The 25,193-nt window shown below is 43.3% G+C and overlaps 2 protein-coding genes across 6 annotated transcripts; one reads left to right on the top strand and one right to left on the bottom strand.

The window, feature by feature from the left end:
* Positions 1-1,844: 1,844 nt before the first annotated feature.
* On the top strand, positions 1,845-25,193 carry EXOG (exo/endonuclease G; the record flags this gene model as incomplete). Of its 5 annotated transcripts, none has more annotated exons than XR_013830032.1 (7): positions 1,845-2,007; positions 3,814-3,963; positions 9,378-9,517; positions 11,020-11,096; positions 11,922-12,036; positions 22,359-23,534; positions 24,395-25,193. XR_013830032.1 is itself a non-coding variant. In XM_079933125.1 (7 exons), the coding sequence occupies 6 exons, from the start codon at positions 1,845-1,847 to the stop codon at positions 22,818-22,820; spliced, it is 1,107 nt and encodes a 368-aa protein (XP_079789251.1). In that variant the 3' UTR covers positions 22,821-22,860; positions 23,402-25,193. The 5 variants fall into 5 exon arrangements, 3 of the variants coding, with proteins under 3 accessions (XP_079789251.1, XP_079789250.1, XP_079789252.1); XR_013830033.1 differs by having other exon boundaries at positions 24,426-25,193; XM_079933125.1 differs by having other exon boundaries at positions 22,359-22,860; positions 23,402-25,193.
* Positions 4,022-6,535, bottom strand: LOC307192354 (large ribosomal subunit protein eL29-like; the record flags this gene model as incomplete). Its single annotated transcript, XM_079933192.1, has 3 exons — positions 4,022-4,621; positions 4,916-5,151; positions 6,529-6,535. The coding sequence occupies 3 exons, from the start codon at positions 6,533-6,535 to the stop codon at positions 4,367-4,369; spliced, it is 498 nt and encodes a 165-aa protein (XP_079789318.1). The 3' UTR covers positions 4,022-4,366.

The following is a 25,193-nucleotide window of genomic DNA, read 5'->3' on the forward strand; positions in this document are numbered from 1 at the left end:
ACCCAGAGTCGGGCAGACTTTACTTCTAATTCTTGACTCTTGGGGCCCAGTGTGGGGTTCACTGTTGTTTCCAAGTACAGGATGTGGGAGAGGAAGAGTCACCCACCATTTCTCTCTCTTTCTGGTGCTTAGCACAGTGCATGGCACTTAGGAGGGCCTTGAGAACTACCTCTTAAGTGAATGTGTGTATTTAGTAAATTCTGATGGAAGCTGTCAAAGCAGCTTTGAAACCTACAGATACCAGTGTTGCCTGGTTGTATTTGGACTCTTGACTGCACATGCCAGACACCATTAAACAAAAAGGGGGCTTTGCCGGAAGGATCCTGGGGCAAGTGGCCAGCCAAGCCTTGGGTAAAGGGCAGGATGTGTCTGGGCTTCTTCAGGAGCCTCGGAAGCTGGGGTCAGCATGGCACGCCTTCACCCGTGTCTCAGCATTTGTTCCACTGGTGTTCTGTGCAAGACCAGATGCATCTACTCTTTGTCTACTTAGCAAGAAAAAAGGCTGTAGACAGAGCGGGAGTTCCATATGTCACAGCTGTGCTATCTGGAGAAAGTTCCAGATCGAAAATCCTTAGGAAGACTCTGGTTGACTTAGCTCAACCAGTTAGTGTCGGAAGCCCTGGGGATTATACAAAATGACTTCATGACAGGTATTCCTGGGAGGGCGTATGGAGCCATGAAGCTGTCAAAACAACGTATACTTTTTTTTTTTTTTTTTTTGCGATACGCGGGCGTCTCACTGCTGTGGCCTCTCCCGTTGCGGAGCACAGGCTCCGGACGCGCAGGCTCAGCGGCCATGGCTCACGGGCCCAGCCACTTCGCGGCACGTGGGATCTTCCCGGACCGGTGCACGAACCCGTGTCCCCTGCATCGGCAGGCGGACTGTCAACCACTGCGCCACCAGGGAAGCCCAAAACAACGTCTACACTTAAGTTGGTTGTTAGAATTGGCCTCCTGCTTAGTGAACTAAATCCACATGGAATGCTGGAGATTATGCTGCAAAATGAAGAAGACCTATTTATTTGTGAATGGGAGTACATAAAACATATAACCTTCCTTTGACAGCAGGCATTCAGCAATCCGGATTCCATATTCTATAAAGTAAAGCTGCCTAAATAAAAATTGCTAATATTAACAGAGCACTTAACGACATGCCCCAGGTTCTTCCCTAAATGCTTTACATGGTTAATCTCCTTTAATCCTCACAAGAACCCTAGGGTCTAATAAGTATTATTATTATTACTATTATTATTCCCGTTTTAAAAAGAGGAAACAGAAAGGTAGAAAGTGGTTGAGTGGGGATCCAAACCCCTGTGCTCTGATTCAGGGTCCTAAACCACCATGGAGTACTGTCTTGTCAAGAAACTCCTTAGGAGATGCCAAGCTATCTTTAGAAGTTACGATTTGTGTACCATGCGATTTCAAAGCCACGTGTCATGAGGCCATCCAATGTGGCAGAGGTTTTAGAATCAGACCTAAGTTGGAATCTCAGTTCTGAGGACCTTAGCGTAAGCATGCGCAAGTGGTTTACTCACCTATTAAACGGGACTAAGAGTATTTTCTTCTTAGGACTGTATGTGCACATACCGAGCCTTCAAAGCGTCATGCTCTCACCCATCACCCGGCCCAGGGGACCAGGGATGGAGCCGGGACGCTCCTGGGCCTCCAGGTTTGTCACCAGGGGGCGCGCTCTTGCGCTCTGCCCTCCGGCGTCTCCTGAGAGGCTCAGGGCCAGCGACTCCAGGTAGCGCATGCGTGTCTTGGTCCCGCGGTTGCGATTGGCTTTCAGGCGGCTGGCTTGGAGTGCGCAGGCGCTAAGGCAAACAGCTAGCGTTTCGGGCAAGATGGTTGCCGCAGCTTTTGCCTCCCGCTTCCGAGGCTCCCGACGCTTTTTGAGTGGCTTCGTGGCTGGAGCCGTCGCGGGCGCTGTGGGAACCGGGCTAACTGTCGTGCAGTTCCTCCGGAGTCAGGACGCTGAGCCAGCGTTGGCGGTGAGGGAGCCGGACGGTGAGTGTGTGGGCCCCCAGGTCTCGGGCCCGGGCTGCTACCTCGGTCAGGAGCCGTAACCATGGACGCGCGCTGTCTCCACTCGCCAGGCCCTTGGTCGTCTGCCGTGCAGTCTCCCGGCTCGGCTTCCTCTCCCGGCGTTGCGTCTCACCTGCCTGCTCCGTGTACTTCCTTCCCCCTGGGGATATACTACCCCGACATGTGTGTTTTTATTGTCTATGTCCTCCCCTAGATTGTTAGCTCCATAAGCGGTCGGACGGTGTCAGTTTTGTTCTCCACCAGCCCGGTACCTGGTACATAATTGGCATCCAGTACGTATGGATGAATGAACGAATGAACACATAGTTTTAGCAGATCAGTTAACTGTCCTCAATTTATCATCGTTCAAATGAAGAATACCTGCTGGCCCTTCTTCAAAGTATGTAAATCCGCAGGTTACCAGGTGTACCTTATATTTGACAAAGTAAATGAGCTCATGCTCGGATACACTAATTTAACTTGCTCCTCCTGATACTTGGCATTTAGGAAGAGAGCAACTCTGGTGGGTTGAAGCCTGGAGAGCGCATCAAGAGAGAATTATTTGGAAACCGACTCCCTGTTCCGTGCGTGCTTGGTTTCTCCCACTAGGAGAAGCAATACCAGTTTTACCACTGTCTTGCTGCAGCACACATCTCTGCTTCAGTACCAGAACATTGAGGAAGAGTGTCAGTGAACGATGGTCTTTTTTTTTTTTTTTTTTTTGGCTGCATTGGGCCTTCGTTCCTCCACACGGGCTTTCTCTAGTTGCGGCGAGCGGGGGGCTACTCTTCGTTGCGGTGCGCGGACTTCTCGTTGCAGTGGCTTCTGTTGTTGCAGAGCACCGGCTCTAGGCGCATGGGCTTCAGTAGTTGTAGCACGCGGGGTCACAGGCTCAGCAGCCGTGGCACACGGGCTTAGTTGCTCCACGGCATCTGGGATCTTCCCAGACCAGGGCTTGAACCCGTGTCCCCTGCATTGGCAGGCGGATTCTAAACCACTGCACCACCAGGGAAGCCCCTGAACGATGGTCTTTTAAAAAAATTTAAAAGGCTGTGCTTTTGTCCCCACATTAACTCTTAGAACATAATGAGTACATAGGCTGTCGTGCATTTAATCATATCAATGACTAGTAATGACAGGAGTTTTCCCTTTGCTGCTTTTGTATACACTGTACTTTGTGGGGCAGAGATTTGAAAATTTGATGTGAAAGACCAGCAAGATCAGGTCCTTATTTAACAGTTAATGAGGTACTTCCCTGGTGGCACAGTGGTTAAGAATCCGCCTGCCAATGCTAGGGGACACCAGTTCGAGCCCTGGTCGAAGAATATCCCACATGTGCCGCGGGGCAGCTAAGCCTGTGCGCCACAACTACTGAGCCTGCGCTCTAGCAACAAAAGCCACCTCATTGAGAAGCCTGCACACCTCACCGCAACTAGAGAAAGCCCGCGGGCAGCAAAGAAGACCCAACACATCAATCAATCAATCAATCAATAAGAAAATAAATAAATTAGAAAATAAATTGGAAAAGTAAAAAATTTTTTTAAATTAAAAAAAGAACAGTTAATGAAATAGCTACAGTTTACCTGGATAGAACTATACAACTGATTATAGGCAAAACCAGTATTTTGCCTACTGTCTCTTTTCTTTGCTTTATAAGTAATTGCAAAAATGAGATCACCTGGTTGATTAAATTGTTGAGTCAGTCCTTTGTCTTACCCCCTTCCTTATAATTTTTTATTCCTAATAATAGTCACTAACTTATTTTTTTCCCCTGTTTTTCATTTTTAGGTTCTTCAGAAAGGGCTCTCTTAGAACAATTTGGATTCCCTTTAACTGGAACAGAGACAAGGTGCTACACTAACCATGCCTTGTCTTATGATCAGTCAAAGCGAGTGCCTAGATGGGTTCTTGAACATATATCCAAGAGCAAGATAACGGGTAGGTGGTTAGAAGCAAAGGCGTTGATGAAAGATGTTTCCAAATTTAAAACAAGGAGGATTATTAATAATTTCAACCATCTCTACTTTACAGCACGTTTAGAAAATGATGGTGTTTGTCTGGCTCACTAGATAAATGGACCCTGCCTGGCAGCCAGGGCACCCTAGACCCTTCCAGGCTGTCTCAGGGGTTGAGAGGATCTGTATCTTGACACATGAATTGGAGGCTTTGTCATAAATATTCTTGGAATGAGCACCACTCATTCATTACGTCCACAAATGCTTTTTTTTTTTCCTGCCTCAGGTTTATTTGTACAAATAGCACAGGAGGACACCAGCCCCATGCAGACAGCAGCCAGGGGTCACACCAGTCCTTCTGTCCTCACATTGGCAGACAAAGGTCTCTACTCCAGAGCCTTTGTGGGGTTCTGGGCACCTTTGGGAGCCTGAGCTGGAGCTGGAGCAGCAGCTGCACCTGCAGCCTTGGCCTTGGTTTGAGCCTTGGCCTGGGACTTTGGCCGGCAGAGCCTGAAACCGTTAGCGATGCAGGCATGAGCACGTTTCCCGAGCTTGGGGTGAGCAATGTAGGCAAGTTGACTGAGCTTGCGGCTGCCACCTGTTGGGATCTTGGGCTCGACCTCCTTGGGCTTTACGAGAGCCTTTTTTTAAAATTAATTAAATTATTATTATTTTTTGGCTGTATTGGGTCTTTGTTGCTGCACGCAGGCTTTCTTTAGTTGCGGTGAGCGGGGGCTACTCATTGCGGTGGCTTCTCTTGTTGTGGAGCATGGGCTCTAGGCTAGCGGGCTCCAGAGCAGAGGTTCAGTAGTTGTGGCGCACGGGCTTAGTTGCTCTGCAGCATGTGAGATCTTCCCGGACACGGGCTCGAACCCGTGTCCCCTGTATTGGCAGGCAGATTCTTAACCTCTGTGCCACCAGGGAAGTCCCTTTACAAGAGCCTTTATAGCCTCAGCATGTGCACTTATGGCCTTGGCGTTGTTGGCCTGCATCTTCTTCAGACCCTTCTTGTTGTGCTTCTTGGCAAAGCGCATGTTCCTCAGGAACTTGGAGTCCACCCCCTTAAGAGATTCATATTGTGATCGGGGTTCCGTGATGCCGTTTCTGTGCTGCTTTCGGGACTGACTGTGCATGGTGTGGTTCTTGGACTTGGCCAGGTCTGCACCGGGGCCTGCCCACAAATGCTTTTTTTTTTTTTTTTTTTTTTGCGGTACGCGGGCCTCTCACTGTCATGGCCTCTCCCGCTGCGGAGCACAGGCTCCGGACGCGCAGGCTCAGCGGCCATGGCTCACGGGCCCAGCCGCTCCGCGGCACGCGGGATCCTCCCGGACCGGGACACGAACCCGCGTCCCCTGCATCGGCAGGCGGACCCCCAACCACTGTGCCACTGGGGAAGCCCCACAAATGCTTTTTAAATGCCTACTTGTGCATGGCTCTGTGCTGAGCCTTGGGGTTATATCAGTGACCAGAGTAGATGGTCTCTACCCCCAAGGCACTTTGAATTGGGGAGGGGGTTGGGTGGACCTATCAAATAATCATAAATGTATAATTACAATTGGCAATAACTGTTCTGAAGGAAAAATGATTGCAAGTTGGGATAGTATAATTAAGGAACAGTAAAGAATACGATGGGAGATTATAACAGGAGAACCCGATACTGATTAATGAGGCTTCTTTGAGAAAGTGGCCTGAAGAGTGGATGGCAGTCACTCAGGCAGAGGAGTTGGGTGGGCAGCGGGGGTATGGAGAAGAGCGTTCAGGCAGGGAAAGAGAAGCACAGTTGCATCTTTCAAGGCCCCAATGTGAAGAGTTTGGTTCGGTTATGGAACTCAAAGAAGACCAGTGTGGCTGGAGCAAGGGAGAACGTGATGTGAAATGAGACTGGAGAGGCAGGCAGGTGTGTGAGCCTGTTCACCTGTCCTCAAGTTTCTTGGTGCGTTCCTGTAATTAAGATGACCAGATCTTGCTATTCAATGTCAGATTAGCTTCTAGGTAGCCTACTCCAATTTACACTCCCACCATCATTATTTGTCCTGTCTCTCCCAGCCCTCACACATAATGAGCATTATTGAACTTTACCAATTTATTAGTTGATTTTATTTGCGTTTATTGATTACCAGGGAGGGTTAATATTTTGTGAATTATTCTTTCTTTGTGAATTTTTCTTTACGATTTTCAATAGGGATATTCTTTTTTTTTAATATTTATTTTATTTATTTATTTTGGCTGCGTCGGGTCTTAGTTGAGGCATGCAGGATCTTTAGTTGTGGCATGTGGGCTCTTAGTTGCAACATGCAGACTTTGTTGCAGCATGCATGCAGGATCTAGTTCCCTGACCAGGGATCAAACCCGGGCGCCCTGCATTGGGAGCACGGAGTCTTACCCACTGGACCACCAGGGAAGTCCCAGGGATATTCTTTTTTGAATTTTGTAGGAGTTCGTTTTTATATTAAGGATATTACTTTTTGTCATAGTTGTTTTATTCCCATTCTCTTATTTGCCTGTTAATTTGCTATATGGCCCACAGATTATTTCTCCATTGCTTTACAGTGCATGCTATGCTTAAATATATTAAAATGCTGATCTTAAGATGAGTGTGTGCCTTTATAGAGTACACATTAACCAGCAGAATGGCAGGAGGCTTGGAATATGCTTGCCTGCTAGAAGGAAACTGATATAAGCAGAAACTGTATCCTAGCAGGTGAAACTGATTATGAATTTACATCAAGAGAAACTCACTTGATTTAGTCTCAAGCCTGATAAATTTCCTTTAAATACAAAAGTTTTCCCAAGATGGAATTTCAGCTTTACTAATTTTATCTTGCTGTTAAGTTATCATTTTCAGAGGCATATGAAAAAAGCACTGTTTCATATTGTATGTCACATGAGCTGTGTAATTTTGAGGTAAAATAGAGCTAATTAATATTTGAAAACAAGAAGCAATGTACCTGTGATTTACTTATTTTAGTGTAAAGCATCTTCTGTTTTAGTTATGACAGACTAAGTTATTTAGATTAACTCTCCTGCTAAAAACAACAAGAAATGTTATTAGCAGTATATAAAAAGTATATATATAAAAAAAATCACTAAAAAAAAAAACCATGAAGAGGGACTTCCCTGGTGGTCCAGTGGTTAAGAATCTGCCTTCAAATGCAGGGGACCCGGGTTTGATCCCTGCTTGGGGAACTAAGATCCCACATGCCGCGGGGCAGCTAAGCCCACGCGCTCTGGAGCCCGTACACTGCGACTAGAGAGAGGCCCATGTGGCCCAACGAAGACCCAGCGCAGCCAAAAAAAAAAAGTCTCAGAAGCCAGATTCCTGGCTTCTGATCCTGGCTTTAAAAACAAACAAACAAACAAAACATGAAGAGGCAACATGATAGTAGAGCTTTCTTTGCCAGGCCAATATTTGGGGGAACGCCAGAATCCAGAGGGGTAAGGGTGGCCCGGGTAAACCAAAGCCACATTGCCTTTGGTTCTGCAGCCTTAAATGGGGTGAGGGGGACTGAAGGCAAGACCTAGGGCTCAGCCAAGGTAGATTATCTTACTGGAGACCCTTCCCACGTTAACCTGGAACCCCAGAGGGCTGCACCCTCGGGGATGGGTGAACCAGAACTTACTTGCCTGCCCACCATAGGGAACTACACGGAAGGTTGCCTTGGCACTGAGCAGACAAGGATCAAAAAGGAAAATAAAAAGTTTGTTCTAGAGAAGTTGAGGCCACAAACTGGCTGTCATGCAGACTTGTAGCCCAAAGCCATGTAGCCTGTACAGATCAAGGAACCTTAAACCCTGAGCTTGCTATACTGTGGTCCTCCACTGCTAATGCCTCCAGACACTGGACAGAAGTAAGTTTACATCCTCTCTTCAGGAAGGCATCTTCATCCTAGGATTTTGGAAATTCCCACAAATGATTGTTCTTTTTCTTTTTTTAAATTCATTTTTGGCTGCGTTGCGTTTTTGTTGCTGCATGTGGGCTTTCTCTAGTTGTGAGCGGGGGCTACTCTTTGTTACGGTGCACGGGCTTCTCATTGCGGTGGCTTCTCTTGTTGCGGAGCATGGGCTCTAGGCGCAAGGGCTCTGTAGTTGTGGCTCTTGGGCTCTGGAGCGCAGGCTCAGTAGTTGTGGCGCACGGACTTAGTTGCTCTGCAGCATGTGGGATCTTCCTGGACCAGGGCTCGAACCCGTGTCCCCTGCATTGGCAGGCAGATTCTTAACCACTGCGCCACCAGGGAAGTCCCCCCCTCCCCCGCCCCCAAATGATTTTTCAAGGGCAGTGAGCACCAGATAAAGAAAACCAGACATACCAGGAAGCGATTCCAATGGTAATGACACTTAGAGAAGTTTACTAGTAATTCTCTGTTTACAGTTATTATTTTTTTTTTTATGGGGTGATTCTAAGAAGCTAGACATTAGATACTTTACTCTGAACCTTGGGGTCTGATAATTTAATTTTTTTCTTGATTGAATGAAATGACATTAGAATCAGTAACTTCATTAATCCTCGTTTTACACTTTTTTGAGTAGCAGCCTGAGTATATTCCATTTGTCCTCACAATTTTTGTAGTTTAACAAGGCCTGTCCTAATGACAGTGGAAAACATAGTGTTAGGATTCGCTGGTGTCCACGGTGGCAAACTACTCTGGAGGTATCAGAATATAAGCAAACTTGAGATTTTGTCTCTCCTGTGTGGTGCTCAGATATTTTGTGTCAGGAGTTTCTGGATTGATCTCATAACCTAAATGTTTGTTTTGTCACGGCTTAAGAGGCAGTAAGCAAGATATCAGAGGCACTCTCTCCCTCCTCTAGGCTGTGCCTGCCCAGAACAGATTGTTTTGTGTCTATATATCCATTATTTCAGTACGTATAAACTTGTCAAATACCGTTGTACAACATACAATACATGGGCGTCTTTTTTTTTTTTGTGGCTGAGCCACGCGGCATGTGGAATCTTAATTTGCTGAGCAGGGACCGCACCCACGCACCCCACACGGAGTCTTAGCCATTGGACCTCCAAGGAAGTCCCCGTGGGGGTCTTTTTAAAAAGCAAGAGTATATTTAGTAACTAAGCTTTTTGTACAGCTCAGCTATTTGATTGGTTATTGCTTTTACATAGATACCATCCAAGGGATTTTTCCCTTTAACTTGAAAGGCCAGAAACAAAAGTATATGAGGTGAGATGGCTGCACTGTATGAAAAACATTCTTTCCTGGACTAGTCCTTGCTAAATTCAGGTGAAGTAGCCGAACTATCCCAGGAACTTGAGACATGCGTGCTGTCACGAAGTACTAGCTGCTCAGAGAGCTACCAGCCAGCAACAAGCAGCTTGCCTTGCTTAGAGAATCTTGAGAGAGATTTGACCACTGGTAACTTACCATTTTGTGTGTTTTTCTTCAGGTGATGCAGACAGAAAACATTGTAAATTCAAGCCAGATCCCAACATCCCTCCAACCTTCAGTGCCTTCAACGAGGACTATGTTGGCAGCGGGTGGTCACGAGGCCACATGGCTCCAGCAGGAGATAACAAATTCTCATCTGTAGGCATATTTTTTGGGAGGGATGGGAACACAGGGCTGGTATTATGTGTACCATGGGACTTGGAAATTAAAAACCTAGGAGCCAAACCATAACACTTGAGAATTTTCATACCCTATTTTGTATTTTTCTTCCTGACTTCGCTTCCTTTCTTTGCTCAGATGCTCAGACATTTTTAAACAGGTTGAGGAAAACTAAATGCTATGCAAAAGGGAATTGGAAAGCCAATAGGAGCTAAAGCTACTCACTCATTTTTATCTTGAAAGATTTCAGACCTGTAGAAAAGTTGAAAAAAGAACACAGAAAAAATATGTTGACTTGTAGAAAAGTTGAGGATAGTACAGCAAAAACATTTTGATACATATATTTTATATATGCATTTTTTTAAACCATGGACAGTGAATTGCAGACATTGTAGCACTTCATGCCTAAGTAGATTGCTCAGGAGATTGTATTGTCTAAAGATGAGGATATTTGAATATATGTCAAGTGTATCATTATACCAAGAAATGTGTACAAGTGTATTTTTGTATATTTGTACAATAATATCCAGTATACAGTTCTCACTCAGATTTGCCAAATTTTCCCAATTATGTCCTTTACAACTTTTTTTTGGATTCAGTATCTAATCATGAATCATATATTACATTTAATTGTCATGTCTCTCTAGCCTCCTTTAATTTAGGATAATTTCTCTGCCAAAAAAAGGTGAGAAATGTCTTTTCTGACATTGGCATTTATTGCATGAATTGGTGATTATTATCATTAAGATAGTGGTTCTTAACCTTGGATACTCATTGTAACTACCTTGGGAAGTTTTAAAAAATCCTGATGCCCAGACCTGTAACCCAGAGCAGTTAAATCAGAAATTCTAGGGGTTGGGACCTAGGCATCGATATTTTTGAAGCTCCCTAGGTTATTTCAATGTGCCTTCAAGGCTGAGAACCATGGTTTGACAAGAGGGTATTTGGTGGCCTTGGCAGTGTAGATCAATGAAAGGAAATCCAATGACAGAGCCTTGGGTTTACAGGTCAGAAGTGTGAGAGGAATGAACACATGGTGGCTAGAAATTCAGAAGAATAGGACTTTTTCTGTGCCACTCTTGAACTAATGTGTTTGCACTGTACTACTTAAATACTACTGTGCTCCTGAAAGCTGCCCTTTGTTGAGAAACCCTCTGCCAGAGGCTTAGCACTAGAATTCACCTTTTAGCTTTATACTGGAAATTTTTCGTTCATAGTCTACATTGTTGGTTTGAATTTTGTAAATTGTGAAGAAAAGCAGCACACCAAACTACTTCTTTTGTTATAGTCCTTATTCTGAATAATCATTATTGAGCTTTTTGTCACGGAGTAGCTGTGGCTTTCGTTTATCTAAACAGACAGTTGCTGTAATTGCCTGGAGCTAAGGTATGAAAGAGGAGCTGGTTATCTCTGCTTTGTAAAATCTCTCTCAAAGGGAAAGGTATTTCAGTGCAAGTTACTGTTTTTATTTCTTTTCACAGAAAGCCATGGCTGAAACCTTTTACCTTTCTAATATCGTGCCTCAGAATTTTGATAATAATGCTGGTTACTGGAACAGGTGAGGGGTGAGAGTTTTTAAAATGTGATTCTGTGGGAGATGAGTGATGTGACAGGAGAGTGTGTGCCTAGCATCTGTTTCTGCCTTTGTTTTTTCAAATGTTAAAACTACTGAAGATAAATATTTTGGACTAATTTTCTTTGCTAGATTTGGAAGTGTAGACTTCAGAACATAGCCAGCCATTTTGGTCATGTTTCCTCTGGTCAGAAGTCAAGTTCTGGAAGAAACTACTAAAAATATTATTACTGAGACAGTAGAACACTATGTTTATAGGCAGAGGATACTGTATTTTTCTCCACTTGTATTGAAAGTATTTCTCCACTTGTATCTCCACTTGCATCATTAAAATATTTATTCAGTAAAATAATTCTGGCCCTTGAAATTTATTCTAAGGAATTAATACAATGTTGCATTATTTAAGAAATGTCAGGATAAACCCAGTTGTCCTACAGTAGGAGTAGTTACATAAAAACGATATATCAACTTTTTGAAATGATATGTAATTCTTGAAAAAAGTTTATTTGAGAACTAGGGCATAGAAAAATATGAGGAAACAAAACAAAATTTCAGTTCTAAACTGTACATTGAATGCACACACAGGAAAATGTAGGTAGTTGTATAAATGCATGTATTTTTAGAGTTTTTCCATGCAGTAAACACACTGGGAAGAACATTGCTTATATGCTTGTAGCGTTTTGTGCCATATTCTCCTTACACTGATTTCTCTAATATTCTTGGTATCTCTCCTAAGGACTTGATACGGTTTGCTGCTTTTTCTACATTTACGTGTGAGAATATCACACATCTTTTTGCTTTGTTTCTCAGAATGGAAATGTACTGTCGAGAACTGACAGAGAGGTTTGAGGACGTCTGGGTAGTATCTGGACCGCTGACCTTACCTCAGACTGGAAGCAATGGAAGGAAAACGGTTAGTTACCAGGTAGGAACGTGTTTTAATATTCAAGCTTATGTTATTTGCGTGAGATTATAATCTCATTCTTTATTCTACTTTTAAATTTCATTTATTCACCAGGATTTATTGAGCACCTGTTGGAATGATAGGCATAGAGGATAAAATGATGAGTTAAAAAGCAAGCATTGACTTCAAGGCGCTCACAGTTTAGAAGGGGAAATAGACATGTTATCAGTTAATTATGTTAAAGTGTGATCTGATGTATAAACGCATAGATGAAGTGGTGTCGGAACGAACTGACCAACCCTATTTATGGGGGTCAGGAAGACTTCACAGAGGAGGAGATGTTTTTTTCTGGCCCCGCTGCATGTGGGATCTTAGTTTCTCGACCAGGAATTGAACCCTCATCCCCTGCATTGGAAGCGCAGAGTCTTAACCGCTGGACCGCCAGGGAAGTCCCCCAAGGAGATTTTTGAGCTAGATCTTGATGGGTAAGAGTGAACTGAGTCAGGAGGGAAGCACGGGAACTCCAGAGGATGGACGGTGTGAGCGCAGGACACTTAAGATCAATGGCAGAATTCTGGAGTTTAGGTATCGTTACAGACGCGGGCTGAACTCAGGCAGATGGAGTGAGGAGGAATAGAGGAATACAGGAAAGAGTAATCACAAATTCACTTTTTGGGTGAAGAAGAGGGAAAAATTCAGGAAGACATCCAGATTGCAGTTAGTTGAATAAATGGGAGGAAAAGCTTTTCTTCTAGATGCTTGGATTTTTTTAAAAAGGTGAAGTTTTTTTTTACATGCACGATATATGAGAACTTTATGAACTAAAGGAAAGGGAGATTGAAGATATAAGAGAGGATAATTAGTGATGTGTGAGCTGTAGACAGCTTCTGTTATGCCTGAGATTAAGGATTCTACCAAGATATGGACACCAAGGGGGTAAAAGGAGGGTAGGATGAATTGGGATATTGGGACTGACATATATACACTAATATGTATAAAATAGATAACTAATGAGAACCTGCTGTGTTGCACAGGGAACACCACTGTACAGTAGAAACTAATAAAACATTATAAAACGACTATACCCCAATTAACAAAAAAAAAAGAAAAAAAAAGGATTCTGCCAAGAGGGTGGCTGAACTGATGTACTGTGAGATCTACAGAGGGTCAGGAATGAAGTGAGGTGAGGAGGAAGAAAGGTGATAGAGTCAGTGAAAGGAGAGGGATTGAAGGACTTCCTGGAAAGTCAAAGAGGAGGTGTGTTGGGGGGGAACATCTAGTAGATGTTTAGTAAATGCTGCTTAGGTTACATGGTTACTTAAGGGGGTCTGTGATAAAATTGAATGATCCAAGAAACGGTTAAGAAAACGAGAACAATTTTAGGGTGTATTCTGTCCCACTGGACTGGCTTATCATCAGCCCCTCTGGCTCTGATGAGCAGTGATGTGTAAGTCTCCAAGCGTTCCCACAGGTGCTCACGCCCTCAGTATTCCAGGGGTTCTTGTGGGAGTGAAGGAGTGGCAACGGAGTTAGTATTCCAAGCAGAGTAATCTCTCTCATCAACTTGCTATTTTCATATTTTTTGTAATACTAGAAGGAAAAAGTGCCTTGAAGCTCCCTGTGTTCTCTTGTTTTTCGAATACTAATTATTCTTGAGCTTTGGTAAGTCCTCTTTACTCTTACCTTTGGAAAATAGGTTCTCCCAGCTTTCACTTCCACACCTTAAATGATCAAATTACAGTTTTGTGTGGGCTTTGTTTTCATAAAATTGAAAGATTTGTATGACTAGCTTACTGTGTGGTAGAAGAAAAATGTATACAAGGTTTAAAAGGGACAGTTAACCAGTAGTTAAGAGCATTTCACGAAACAGCTTTTGTGTGTGTGTGTGTGTGTGTGTGTGTGTGTGTGTGAGTGAGTGAATATTTCTGTTAAATATGTTTTGGCCACATGTTGTCGTGGGAAGTATATTGTTTTTCTTAAGTTGGATATAATTTTTATTATCTGTCTGCTAAAAGCGCCTAGAAGCAGTGATATGCTATTAGCAATGAGTGTACCCTGAGACCAGATCTTGGTTTCTAAAAAACCACCTCCTGCTGAAAGAACCCAGCACTTGCAGAAATGGCTGATTCCAGGGATGGTGCAGGGAAAGTACAAACTGGAACATCTTGTGCCAGGAAGCAAGTAAGTACTCAAAGAAATGGTGAGGACATATCAAAAGAACACAGGAATCAGCTTTATGGAGTTCTAACTTAACGTGTCTGGAACTATTTGACATCAAAATAAAATGGATTATAGAACTAATAAATAGGAATCCATATCTTAATACATAAGTAAACACATGGGTGTAAGGAGAAGCTTCTGTGTACCATGGACGGTCAACTAATAAGTTTGTAAGAATGAAAGAGAAAAATCATTTTGTAGCCATCATGGTAATGTGTTTCAAACAATCATCAGTGGATGTTAAAACTAGAGAGTAGAAGCTTTATGACGAATAGGACATTTATATAATCTAAAAGAATCCCTCCGCAAATTACTTATTGATAACAAAGCAAGAAATGGTAACTTCACAGTAGAGAAACCCCCCCTTAACCGAGTGATCAGAGTTAATATTGCATGTATGGGACTTACTGATAAATTGTACTTGCTGGTGTGATGCACTAAGGATACAGTATCACTTCTGTGATATTTCTGCCCAAAATGCATAATGTTGAGTCTCATCATGCAGAAGTATCAGGCAAACCCCAACTGAGGGACATTCCGTGAAAGAGCTGACTTACATTCTTCAAAAATATTAGTGTTGTCAAAGACAAAGGCTGAGAAATTAACTGTTCCAGGTTAATGGAGACTAAAAACTAAAGACTAAAACGGCTGAAAACAAAATGCATTGTGTTATCTTAGGTCAGATCCTAGATCAGAAAAACCAAAGTTGCTAAATAAGACTTTATTCAGACAATTGGTAACGTTTGAGGTCTATAGACTAGATAATTATATTTTATCAGTGTTAAATTTCCTGATTTTGATCATTGTACTGTGATTATGTAAGTGAATGTCTTTGCTCCTAGGAGACACATCCTGAAAGATGTGTCTATGACTTACTTTCAAAAGGGTTAGGGAAAAAACAGAAAAAGAGAGTGATAAAGGGAATTGGGCAAAATGTTGAGTTGATGAATCTGGGTGAAGGGTGTGCACGTGTTCCATATGCCATCCTTACACATTTTAAATTTGCAGTTAATTCAGAATGAAACAAATATATATGTATATACCTTTTAGTATATCTTTTCTAGACCACAATTCTTATTACACTGGAATATGTAAAACTAACCACTAAAAAGACTTAACCTTACATCTCCTAAATCGTTGATCCGTGAATGATATTCAGGCATGTTCAAGTAGCCTTGAAGAGAGTTTCAAAAGAGACCTGTCGGCTCTTCTCACCCTAATTAGTGTCGTAATGATGAATGTGTGAGGGCAGTCAAGATCAGCTTCCTGAAGAGTATACTTTGAGTAACGGTCTTGTTTTTTTGTTTTTATTTTAAAGCATTATTGGTCTTAGGCCTTTTCTTTCAGATTCTGGGCCTCTGAACCTATATCATTAGTTTTCCACGTCTGTATTAATTGATAGGACCTATTCATGCTCACACTGGCAAATCTTTAATTTGGCAAATCTTTAAGTACCTGTCGTGTGGGAGGAATGTATACGGAATTATAAATGACATGCTTCAAACTACATTCTTGATTACTTTCTCCCTTCATCTATTTCACATCCTGGGAGTCATCTCTCTCTCTTAATTTCTTTGAGCCAACAACTTTTATCAGTTCTTTTACTTAATAACTTGTACTCAGATTTTGCAGAAGCTCTGAATACCTGTAATATTGAGGAGGACTCCACTAAGTTTCTCTGCACTTCCTGCTTTCTGGCATAACAGGATGTTCCAGACTCATCTTGGGCAAACTCTGGAATCATCCATTTCTCTTGGTTCATTTTAATGGGGATCAGTATTTAGAAACCAAGATCTGGACAAGTTGATTCTTGAGTACTCGGTCTGCTGTTTGCCTCGTCATGTGTGTTCACCACATTTATTTTTAGCTGTTTTTAGTGGGTGGAGAGAGCCCCAGAAAACATAGTATGTGAATTCTATTGCCTTTAGGGGCACACTGTTGGGAAGGCCTTTTTTCTCCATCTTCGATATTCCTATGCTTTTTAAAAATTTAATTTTATTTATTTATTTTTGGCTGCATTGGGTCTTCGTTGCTGTGCACAGGCTTTTCTCTAGCTGCGGTGAACGGGGGCTACTCTTTGTTGCACACGTGCTTCTCATTGCGGTGGCTTCTCTTGCGGAGCACGGGCTCTAGGCGTGTGGGCTTCAGTAGTTGTGGTACGCGGGCTCAGTAGTTGTGGCTCGCAGGCTCTAGAGCGCAGGCTCAGTAGTTGTGGCACATGGGCTTAGTTGCTCCGCGGCATGTGGGATCTTCCCAGACCAGGGCTCAAACCTGTGTCCCCTGCATTGGCAGGCGGATTCTCAACCACTGCGCCACTAGGGAAGTCCTTCCAGTGCTTTTTGAGAAAGAGATTTGTAGACCCTGGTCATAAAGGAAGCAGATAACTCTGTGTGTTATGTACGTGTACATAAAGTTGAATGTTGATAGGAATCTATATCCCTCGATGGGTATGTAGTTTTTCATCTTTCTTGGAATCATATCAAAGTGACATCTACTTTTATATACATATTTATATTTTTCACTCACAATTTCTATTATAGCTTTTGTTAGATTTGGCCTCAAACTTGATTTCAGGTGGAATTTTAAATTTAAAAATCTTTAGTATATTTATTAGCATGAAAGCAAAATAGGATACTTTAGTAAATTAAATTGGAAACACTGTCTCAGAGCTCACCATTTTAGGAATTTAGTTGGGCCAAAAATATTATATATATGTGTACAAATATATACACGTATAAACTTGGGTGAATTTGGTTAAGGAAAACAGACATGGGAGGCAAAGCTAGGCAAGGGGAAGGGGTAGGAAAAGGTAGGTTGTATGCCGAGAAATAGTAAGTCCCTCAGACAGTTGGATTAGAGCATTTGTATAAGGAAGAAGACGAAAATAAAAGGAAAGAATAAACAACAAGGACCTCCTGTATGGCACAGGGAACTATATTAAATATCTTGTAATAACTATAATGGAAAAGAATCTGAAAAAGAATATATATGTGTGTGTATGTATAAAACTAAATGACTTTGCCATAAACCTGAAACTAATACAATATAACATTATAAATCAACTATACTTCAATAAAAAGTTGTTTTGAAAAAAAATAATAATAAAAGGGAAGGTTTGCACCAGGTGGTAGAAACCTTGAATGCCCAGCTAAAAATTCAGGTTATTTTCTAGCAATTCATAACAAAATCATTGTGGATAAAACGATGTCCTTTAATGATGCTGAGAAAGGGGACACAGCATTGCCCAGCCCTCGAGGTGGGTCTCTTCCTCTCAAGGAATTAATATGTATTTGAATCATGAATTCCTGTTTCCCAGAGAATATCTTGCAATTATGTGTGGCAATTCATGTTTTGTTTTCTTAAATCCATCCATTTAGTATTTACTTCTTGTTTACAACTATACTCTGAACTTTATTTTAGGAGGATGTAGCTAATAAAAGCGAGGTATTAATTTACTTTTCTATCTAGGTAATGAAGCATATATGTGTATACTTTGGAGGAAGTGAAGCAGATGAGCTGGTATTTATCGAGGGCCATATATACCACCCAGTATGTAGGTAGCTTTGTTCACACCATCCCAGTCAGTCCTCACAAACAGCTCTTACAAACAAGCAGTGGTTATCTTCTTTTATAGGCAAGGAAATTGAGGTTTTGAGGGGTCATGTCCAAGTCACATTGCTAGTAATTGTCAAGGGGGAAATCCAAAGGTGGGTTTCTCTACTTGTATGAGAATTGCCAGTCATTCGTAGCATTGTTCTTTAAGCTCTCAAAAGTCGACAGTGAAGGGATTGCTTTGCTCTTCATATACAGAAGCTTAAGGCCAGGAGGTAAAAAATGGTGTGGATGGAGAGCAGTTACAAGTGATATTTACTAGCCTGCAAAAATAAGAAAAGAAAATGGGCCAAGAGGAGGATTCCGTATAGCCAGGCAGAAACGTCTGCTAGAATATGTAGGAAGGAATCACAGCATCATAGGACTTGAGTGAATGTGAGCCTGAGGGAAGATTGGTAGCAGTGATTTTATCAGTGAGTCATCTGACAGCTCTAATCAGAATCACCCCCTTTATTATAGCTTAGGTCATCCATGTGCCTATTTCTAGAAAAGATTGAATCAAGACAAGTGAAACATACCTGAAGATCCTGGCCTGAACACTATAATTGACCTGGTAAGAAAGTGAGCTTCAGATTTGACAACCCTGTAGTGGTGGTGGTGGTGATGTTAGAAGTACTTATCAGTCTGTTTTCCTTCTACAGCATTATTTTCCAAACTTCTACAACTCCTGGAGGGGGAGGAAATCGAAAATATGCTTCCAGGGATCTTGAGGTATCAGCTATAGTGATCAGGAATTTTTTTTTGAAATCTCCTCTTTTATCGTTATGCAATCTTCATTTCCATATCTATTAGTTTTAATTGAAATAAATTCTTTTATGTGTTAAATATTTCCTCACCCCCATCCTAAATTGCTCAGTAGAATTGAGAGTCTGGGAAGTTGTGCTTGTTTCACTGGCTTGGCATCTCCCACCCCTACGCAGGACAGGTGCCTAGTGTGAGAAGCACCGTCTCCCAGGGTTTGAGCTCCCGCAGAGGATAGCACACGGGGTAGCACACGGGGCTGCCACACCCCTGTTGACTCCCCACCCCTGTGACTCCCTCCCTTTTTGTTCCTCCAGCCTCTCAGGTAGAGATTCCCTGTTGATCACACTGTCATGGTCTCTTTCTTTCACTTGATTGGCATGACCCTTATTTTAAGGGCTTCATCTCTTGATGTGTCCAACAGTTTTATTTTTGGGATTTCTTTTTTTTTTTTGTCTTACCAGGGGAACGTAACCAGATACATTACATCTGTCTGAGTCTTGCAGGTACATATTCTTTCCTCACGATGCTGCTTGCTATTTCACTTAAGGCACAGTTGCTGCAGATATGACATGACAGAGGGCAGGCTTAGCTTGGGTGCCGTTTGCGGCCAGTCTCTGCTGGCACTGAGTCAGCATGAAGGCCCAGCTCTGTGTGTGTGGAGTTGGGGGTGGGATGGGGGAGCAAATTGTCATCTCTGTCTCTTGGATAGGAGGGAACGAGGGCAGGCCAGCACGTACGGAAACTAATTTCAGGTCGCGAGCAAGTGCCAGCTTTATGATTGTTATATATGTTGTATTTTCTAGTGATTCCCAGCTTTTGTTACAGCCTTGACAAGAGTTGTTGAGTGCTGTTTGGTAATTTAACAGCAGCAAGGATTTCCTTTGTATTTTTATACCTAAATGTTATATGAAAAGGATTATTGCTGATTTACTGATACTAAAGACTTGGTTCACGTTAAGCCCTCGAGTCCTTTGTTTAGGGCATCATTTGGGTCCAACCTGTTTTCTTCTCCTGAAACCCTATTGTCCACCTTGAACTGGTCTAATTTTGCTTGATCCCATGTTTCCCTACTGTCCCTCTGCAGAACCATCTTTTGTACCAATGCAATTGCATTTCTGTCTTTTGAATGATATCCACTACAAAAACAGCTTTTTTACATAGGCCTTGCAGGTTTCAAAATCTTTTTTTTTTTTTTAACGTGTCTTTATATCTTCAGAACTATTCTATGAGATAGACTGCTTGGGGATTGTTATTACCCATTTTATGAATGAAAAAAGAAGATACCAGTGGCTGTGACTTGTAACTTCGTGCAAAGCCTCAGGTCTGTGGGGTTTCAATCTGCTGAACCATTCTGCTTCAGTACCCTAGTTTCTAGAAACATTTTCTGAAAGTCTTCTAATTTTCCTGAAAGTGGGAAGGATTTATTATGTAGGTTGAGTTGTTTACAGAGAAGAAGATAGCTTTAAAATATTGCAGGATTTTTTTTTTAAGTTTTAAATTCAAGGAAGAAACGATGAGGGTTCTGAGTTTCCAAATAGGACTGGTTCCTATATTAGGCAGATTAAAGATGTTTACTTCCTGAGAACAAAGCAGACTGAACCAAAGAAGATAGTGGCTAAGGTTTCCATTATTCTCTTTATTTCTGGGAATAATAGTGTTTTACGCCCCCTTTGTTGAAATATTCTGAGACCGTCATGGGTGGAAGAGTCACACTTTGTGGTTCGTACTAGGAATTTCTGTGTCCGTGAGGTTTCTCGAAAGTAATATTAGAGGTTCTCTAGCTATGTGAGAGTTTTTGAAAATCTAATAGAAATGGTACATTTCCATGAGGTAAAGCCATGAATCTTCATATGTCAAGCTTCTTTACTTTTGGCTGGAATTTAATAAACCTGGTTAGAAGCTCTGGTTGGCAGCACATGGCCTAACCAATTAATTATTTTTGAGAATTGTCATTTGTAGACAGAGTCCATGAGGAGAGAAAATAATCAAGTGACTGGTCTCCTGACAGTTGGAGTCTGAGATCTGTGCTGCCGTGATGGAGGATGTCCACCAGGGGGCACCAAGGATTTGCTTAACTGTTGGCTCCCCAGCTAGTTAGTTAGTGCCTGGACCACCTGAAGCCCATTTAACCGCCCTCCCCCCCCACCCCGCCTTGTAAACTATGGCTCAGGTGCAGCCACACCGTCAGTTCCGGTCCCTGACTTCCCCTGCACCCACCCCCTCAGCACTGCTGCTGATGCTCCGTATCAGCGTCTCACCACATTCTGCCTGCAGTGAAGGCTGTGGGTGTTGACTCCTCTCCTGGATGGGAAGCTTCTTGAGAGCAGCGCCAGCGGCATTTACTTTCAAGATTATTCCTTTCCGTATTTCCAGCAGTGCCGGGCACAGGACCTCTGAGTTGCAGTGTTGAGTTAACATCTCTTGGTGATCTGTGGGCTAGTTGTGTACTCCATCGAGCTCACCTTCAGCGTGTTTTTTGGTCTTGAAGAGCATGCATAAATGACTTCTTGGGCGGCAGCGGGGGATTTTGTGTCTGTAGGTTGTGTAGTTTCATAAACCTTACTCTAAACTGCACCCTGACCAACCACTTTCACTAACTTCCAAGACAGTTACAGAGATCATTCCTGTGGAATGATGGGTCTTCCCTGCAGCCCTGCAGTAGGCCTTGGCTGTGGGACTTCCCTGCGTGTTAGGCAGCAGATGGCCTTGGAGTTGTTAGGCTGTGCGCCGTGTGGGTAGGAGCTTGGGAAAAGCAGAAAAGAATCCTCTGTAGCTCTGGTACTTTAGCTCTGCCTTATCTGGGCTCCCAGCGGGGCCTCCCACAGCGAGCAGGCTTGGCCTGGAAGGGAGGCCTCTTGCCAAGGAAAGGCCGCCCCAGGAGGAGCAGTAGTACCACAAGCATATTGTAGCTGGATTGTGTCATTTTATTGGAGACCATTAAGGAAATGGACGTTCATTTTTTTCTTTTTCAGAAAGCAGATAATGGCTTCTAAGCCAATTGGAAGGAAATTTGAAAAGGTTTCATAACAGTGTTATTTCATTATTACAGCCAGCCTCCACAGGCAGCCAAGTTGTTTTCAGGCCCGACCCTGGCTCTGGCTTTTTCGTTGTGTGGATACCTTTCCAAAGTGTCTGATTTGATGACACATTCAGGGGTTCTGTGTTTGATAGCAGCCCTAAGAGTGTGCAGAACTCTGAGCAAACAGCATTTACATTTACCTAATGTAATTTAAAAAATGAGCCACAGTCTAGGTGATACTGGAGATAGTAATACTGATGTGGTGTGTCTGGGCGTTTCTTGAAAGGCTTTTTTTTAGCTCCCTAGTGAATTTGATAAACCAAGGCCATATTTTTATTTCTAGAGCTGGGAGTTCCCCAAGCTGGCCGTTTTGACCTTTGAATGTTAGGAGCACCAGAAGTTCTGATTATGAGACAGAGAGAAGGTGACACCTTTTCATGTCCATTAAAAAACCCAGGACTCACTCCTGACACCCCTTTGTCCTACAGACGGGGCAGAGAATGGGACCCCTGCTCTTTGGGGTGGTGTTGCTTTAAAGACAATCAGAATCTACCTGTTAAATGCTCATCTTCTCTGTGAGTCTGTGTCTTGGTTATTATTACTTTTGGCAGCTGAATTTAAATCCATTGGGGACGGGGTGGGGTAGTTTGTAAGTACATTTTCAGAAATGCATCTTAAAGCTTTTCAGAAAAACTTTGGGACTTGCTAGTGCAAATTAGCATCGCAAATATGGCTGCTTTGCTTTTAGGTGATCGGCGAGGACAATGTGGCGGTGCCCTCCCACCTCTACAAGGTGATCCTGGCGCGCAGAAACCCGAGGTCTGCTGAGCCCCTGGCACTAGGGGCCTTCGTGGTGCCCAACAAGGCCATTGGCTTCCAGCCCCAATTAAGTGAGTTCCAGGTGAGCCTGCAGGAGCTGGAGAAGTTGTCAGGACTGGTGTTTTTCCCTCATCTGGATAGGACTAGTGACATCAAGAACATCTGCTCGGTGGACACCTGTAAGCTCCTGGATTTCAGGGAGTTCACTCTGTACCTGAGCACAAGAAAGATTGAGGGAGCCCGATCGGTACTCAGACTGGAAAAGGTCATGGAAAATTTGCAGAACGCAGGCATTGAACCTGATGAGGAGTTCATGACTCGCTACAAGAAGAAGCTGGAAGAACTCAAAGCTCAGGAGCAGTCAGGAGTCCTGGAGAGAAAGTCCTCGTAGTTCACGTCTCAGAAGCGTGATGTCATCTGTAATGAAGCAGGTGCGGCCTCTTCAGATACTGTATTTTAGTGGCTTTGTTTTAAAATGATGGAATCCTAAATTTCGGACTAAATTTCTCCCCAAAAGATGTCAGATGTTTTGGTTGGTATTTTATTTGACGTGGGAAACTAAGGAAACTGTTAACGCCTGCAGATCACGGGCTGGTCTTGTGTCAAGTTAACAGGAGGGCTGTCTGCGGGATGACGCTGTGTGCGTGTCTCTCTGGATGTATTGTATGTGAAGGCGTTATATTTTCTGCCTCCAAATCGTACAGTGTCTTTGAAGTATCTGCTCAGCCTTCTTGGAACCCAAGATTGTACGTGTTGTTTCCCTGGGACTTGAGCTGGTCTTAGAGATGGCTTTTGGATAACCTCTATGCATTGTCCTGACCACGTGTATCATATATTTGTTTCTTGTTCCTCCTCTCATGGACCTGCTGTTCCTCCTCTTCTGTTATGCAGAAGCACTCAACAACTACATTTTCTGCTCACTTAGTGTGTTCTATATGCTAAGCTAAGTGCTTTCCACGTATTATCCTACAGCTACCCTCTGAGGGAAACACCACTATCCTCATTTTACCCATGAGGAAATTGAGGCTTAGAGAGCTGAAGTATTTCACCCAAGGTTCATCTTCCCAAAGAAGTAATCCACAAGGAATGAGGCATATAACATGGGGTACGTTAAAATCTTCCCTGACACAGAGGCTCAAGGACATACGTCTGTGGGTGTCTGTGATCCTGGGGCTTGCTTGGTAAGAGGGGTCTGGTTTCTTGTCTGCAGTCGAGCCATAGGGACTTGAATGTCTTCTGACTTGAACTCTCCTTAGTTCTTTGGGAAGAAACAGTCACAGCTATTTGAACGTTAGAGGACAGTGCTTCCTGGGGTTTATCTGAGTCCCTGCTGGCCTTCAGAAATGCAGTTCTTCTAGTGCCTGGCTGGTGCCAAATCGATGTGTTCCTTGCTTTCCAGATGGGCTTTTTGTTCTAGAGATTGAGGAACCTTAGAAGGGTCTGTGCCCACAGATTCACCAGCTCATGGCTTGCTCGCCTTTGTGCCTGCCTGTCTACCTGGTTGGCCCAAAGACCCAAAGACAGTTACCTCTGGGGGAAACAGTGGCTGTTTTCTGACCAGATCTCTAGATTTGGGTTTACGTGGAATCCTTTCATGGGCTGTCATAAGTGCAGGCTGTAATATATCTTCAAATAGAGCACAGGAACTTGTCTGACTGTGTCCTGTCAGTACTGTCTTTCCAAGTGGTGTTACCAGAACAGTTTTTGTGGTGTTTTTGTGTTTGTCTCTAACAGAAATGCCAAGGTGTTAAGATAAAGGTAAGATGAGAATGGTTGATCTTGTTCTGCTTTATTTGGGTAAACAAGAAAGAAGTTGGGGGGTCAGAACACTTCAGCCCGGTTAATACCGGCCTGTTTTATCCCACTGTTCCCCATTAGCTTGTGCCAGTCTTTTTCTTCTCAAGGAGAAAGAGCCAAAGTGTCACTGTGACCAAAAAAATCTGTTACTTTTTCTCCTTCTTGAAGAGGTGACAGTGGGGTCTGGGTGTTTTTCCAGGAGCCCGAGGGCGGCTCTGTGGGAGAGGTCCTACCGCCCATCTCCAGAGGTGAGTCCCCGTCCACTGTGCCCCGAGCCTGTCACTACGTTCTCCTCTGACCTCAGTATCCAGCAGCCTTGGGGTTATTCCCATGCTGTTCTCACTCCTGTGCCTCCACCTCGATGGTAGAAAGTCTTGGTTTTTAGATCAGTAAATTAAAGTGTCTTAACACATTTTTAGTTCCTGTGAAAAACGCTACCTGGTCATTGTGAAAAAGAGGTAACTACTTATAATAAAAAAAAAATGCATCTCCCAATCTTCATTATTATATGTAAAAGTTTTGTTGATATACAACAAGTGATGCTTGAATTGTTGTCTCAACACTTCCACTAAGAGTCCCTCCAAAACAAACTTTGAAATGTAAACACTGGGTAGAGCTCAGGACTTTCCTCTGGATCAGATCACTTCCGCCTCCCCCGTGGGACTGTTGAGTACTTGGACTCAGATGCAGCAGAGCCCTAGACCTCCCCCCAGCATCAGGTGTGTCCCTCTGGTCAAAGAAGGACCTCATTACTGACCTGAGCCAATCACCATCCAGCCGGGCCCTCTCCGGGTCCTGCCGCGGTCTCAGGCTGCACCTGGGACTCTGCCTTCCACTCTGTTTATGCTCAGGGAGCCCCTGGTTTGAGGGAGGCTGCCGAGGGAGAAGGACCCAGGCTCTGCTGCTGGGACACCCGTCTGGGGGCGAGGGACTCACTCCCTAATCTCTCTCCACCTGCAGTAACATC

This window comes from Stenella coeruleoalba (assembly GCF_951394435.1).
Source record: "Stenella coeruleoalba genome assembly, chromosome: 10".
Classification (NCBI taxonomy): Eukaryota; Metazoa; Chordata; class Mammalia; order Artiodactyla; family Delphinidae; genus Stenella; species Stenella coeruleoalba.